At 36.4% G+C, this 3,284-nt stretch overlaps 1 protein-coding gene across 1 annotated transcript in view; it reads left to right on the top strand.

Moving 5' to 3' along the window:
• The first annotated feature begins 6 nt into the window (after positions 1-6).
• The window catches only part of LOC107082459 (C-type mannose receptor 2-like), a 13,603-nt gene continuing 10,325 nt past the window's right edge, over positions 7-3,284 (top strand). Inside the window, exons 1-4 of the mRNA XM_015371149.1 lie at positions 7-378; positions 513-863; positions 2,128-2,247; positions 3,185-3,256. Coding sequence (XP_015226635.1) covers positions 15-378; positions 513-863; positions 2,128-2,247; positions 3,185-3,256 — 907 coding nt within the window. The 5' untranslated portion in view covers positions 7-14. The remainder of the gene's footprint in view (positions 379-512; positions 864-2,127; positions 2,248-3,184; positions 3,257-3,284) is intronic.

The raw sequence follows: 3,284 nt of genomic DNA, 5'->3' as shown, positions 1-3,284 counted from the left end.
CTCAGCACTATTTGATGTTTTGTCAGCTCTATGAGTATCACTACATAGAAGAGGAAAAGCCCTGGATTGAAGCTCAGCAGTACTGCAGAGAGAAGCACACTGACCTGGCCACAGTGTTTAACTTCACAGAGATGGAGAGACTCCTCAGTATCTCAGCAGGGGATATGAAGGAGGCTTGGATTGGTCTGTATGATCAGACAGATGGTATCAGAACCTGGTACTGGTCTCTGCCTGGAGTGGAGTTTAATGAGACAAACTGGTATGAAGGAGAACCAGATGATAGAGAAACGGAGAACTGTTACTTTATACAACGAGACAATAATCTTCAATGGGAAGACATTTCATGTGATTTTGAAATTTTTTTCATTTGCTATAATGGTGAGCATAAATATATTTTTTATACAAAACTATGGGGATAATGTTTGGTTGATAGATACAGCATTGCTGACTATGATAAACTAAATCCTTTTTTGTACTAATTTATGGTTTTTACTTTTACTAATTCTTTACAGAAAGTAACACATCACAGAAATTCTACCTGATTGAACAAAATAAGACGTGGCTGGAAGCACAGAGTTACTGCAGGAAGAAACACACAGACCTGATCAGTGGACTGGACCAGCTACAGGATGAACAATTCCTAAATCTATTTAATCTTACAGAAAACCAGCATGTGTTCATCGGTTTGTTCAGAGACACCTGGAGGTGGTCAGATGGAAGCAGCTTTTCTTTCAGACACTGGAACCTACAGTATGATGATGATAACTACAACAGCGGCCAATGTGCCGTCACTGTGTTTGATGATGAAGGCAGATGGAAGAATGAGGACTGTAGGGAGAAAAAACCCTTCATCTGTTATGATGGTGAGTTTAATTAGTTCATACTTAACACATAACATCTCCCTATTGAACTTTATAGTCTGATATATGAATTGGATAATGTTTTCAGTTGTATGTGCTTTTAAAGTAATTTATCTTTTTAATCCTTTAAAGCCTCGACCATGCAATAATCGACAGAAAATTCATTTTTTTATTTAGAGTTGTCATTGAACTCTCTGAAAAATGAAAGAAAAGAATATATATATATTTTGTAAAAATTAAATTCGATAATTTATTTGCATCAATTTTGATACATTAGGCATTTCTGTAGAATATTATATACGTTTTCTGTCCATTACATCTGTCCGATTGTGTAAGTCAGGGTTTTTAAGATCAGCAAGATCACACTGATGATGCAAAGTCCTCAAAAACTCCTGTATCAAATATGGTACAATTGGTTTTAAAGGGTTAATTCTGCTGTTCACTAAACGGGTTGGTGCTTGTTGGATCAATGTGCTGTTGTGACCCCGCAAGGCTAATCTCACTAATCCTCACTTTCAAATTTTACCAGTGAAGCCTATAGTTATTCATATAGTTATTCAGATTATCTAAAAGGTCCAGCTCTTGATACCCACTAATGCTATTGTAGAGATTCCACATACCAAGCCAAATAATGCAAGTAAACTACTGAGTAGTGTGTATAATATTTACTTATTTATATACAGTACATTTCTGCTCTTCAAGTGCAATTATCCAAGTCAATTCTGTGTAGCCTTTCCTTTAGCTCTCTATTGCGCAGATTTTTTTATATCTAAAGGAAACATATTACAGGAAATTGCAACTTTTTAATGCTTTTTTGTACAACATACACTCTTTTTATATTGTCTATCATATTTTTTTATCTTTAATGGCATCTTGCTTGTACTCTGCCCGTTGCAATCTACATAAGCTACTGGAACCAGAATTTTCCTGAAGGAGTAATCCCAACGGATACATAAAGTTGAGTCTTAGTATAAGTCTAAGTCATACACTAGCTGGGATTAAATGTCCTCATTAAGCGTGAATGTGTAGGTGGGATTTAAATATGGCTGCTCTGCAAATAAAAACCTTAGATTATGAGTGATTGGGATGCAGAGCCTATTTTACAATACAAACTGTTTGGGAATCCACATACCCTATACTCCCCAAATCTAAGACTAATATTTGGCTGAGGTTAAATGAAAACAGACTAAAGTTTAATGGGAATAATCAGAAAGTCAATGTGTCAACCCTTCTCTCTCATTGCATTTTCATATTTTTGTTTCATCAGCTGCAATGACATCAGCAAAAAATACCACAAACCTCCATTCGGACATTGGACTTGGACAACATAATGACACTGGGATAAATCAACCCATGATACGACGTTATATCTTCTCTCCAAACAAAGGTAGAAACGGAAGATTTACAATACTTTACAGCCATTGCATATATGAAAAAGGAATTTTTTTGAATTTCAATCTTTTCTTGAAAGAGCATAAGCAAGCAACACTTTGGTATACATCCCTAATAAAAAGCTAAAAAATAAAAATACTCATTAGAAACAGATCTGAACAGGCTAAGAGTTATAAAAAAATATCAAAAAATAATAAAACAGGAAGAAGGCTACTATTTAAAAAATGACTTCTGAATTGTAACGATCCTCTTGGGACTGTTGTTTTCAGTTCCTAGAGATGCTAGTTGTATAGTTTCATACTGAAATACATTGGTGGGTGCGGGCCCAGAATGTCTAATCGGGAGGATCTGGACTATTCCAGGTGGACAGGTCTTATTTTTGTGCCACATTTATTTATTTATTTTTTTATGCTGGAGTGGGTGTCTTTGCCTCCACTGGTAGCTTTATTTTTCTCTGCACACCCTGACGTAACACAGCAGTGCACTCACTGGCAGGGGAGCTCAAGTCCAGTCCTCAAAAGCTACCATCCTGTGACATTTAGATGCATCTCTTCTCTAAAACATCTGAATCTAAAGACTCAATCCCCTCACTTAGCTCTGCAGAGGCATTGTAAAAAGCCATTCATTTGATTCAGGTGGGTTGAAAATTGGGTGCATCAAAAAGTTGCAGAGTAGTAGGTCTTGAGGACTGGACTTGAGCACCCCCCAGCCAATGGTGCCTGGAGAAAGCCAGAATTAAAAAGTGGAAAACTCTGGAAAAGTTTGAAACGTGCAAATACATCGATCCTGAACAAGGTAAGGCAAGATGTTGAACTTTGATTGCCAACCACTGAACATTGCATTTTGTGGTGTTAAGGTACATTATTTAAGGGTATATTGGTTAAATAATATCATGATTCAATGCAACATAAATGGGAATGTTTCTCTTGTAGACCCTCAGAGTGAGAACAACTATACAACAGCACCAACTACCACCTATGAGAAATACGAGTTTAAATTTGAAGGTAGGCTTATTCATTAAGTGAGTATTAA

The sequence above is a fragment of the Cyprinodon variegatus genome, unplaced genomic scaffold, assembly GCF_000732505.1.
Source record: "Cyprinodon variegatus isolate N-32 unplaced genomic scaffold, C_variegatus-1.0 Scaffold54, whole genome shotgun sequence".
NCBI classification, from domain to species: domain Eukaryota; kingdom Metazoa; phylum Chordata; class Actinopteri; order Cyprinodontiformes; family Cyprinodontidae; genus Cyprinodon; species Cyprinodon variegatus.
The sequence above is the reverse complement of the archived record's forward strand: the minus strand, read 5'-3'. Positions and strand labels throughout refer to the sequence as shown.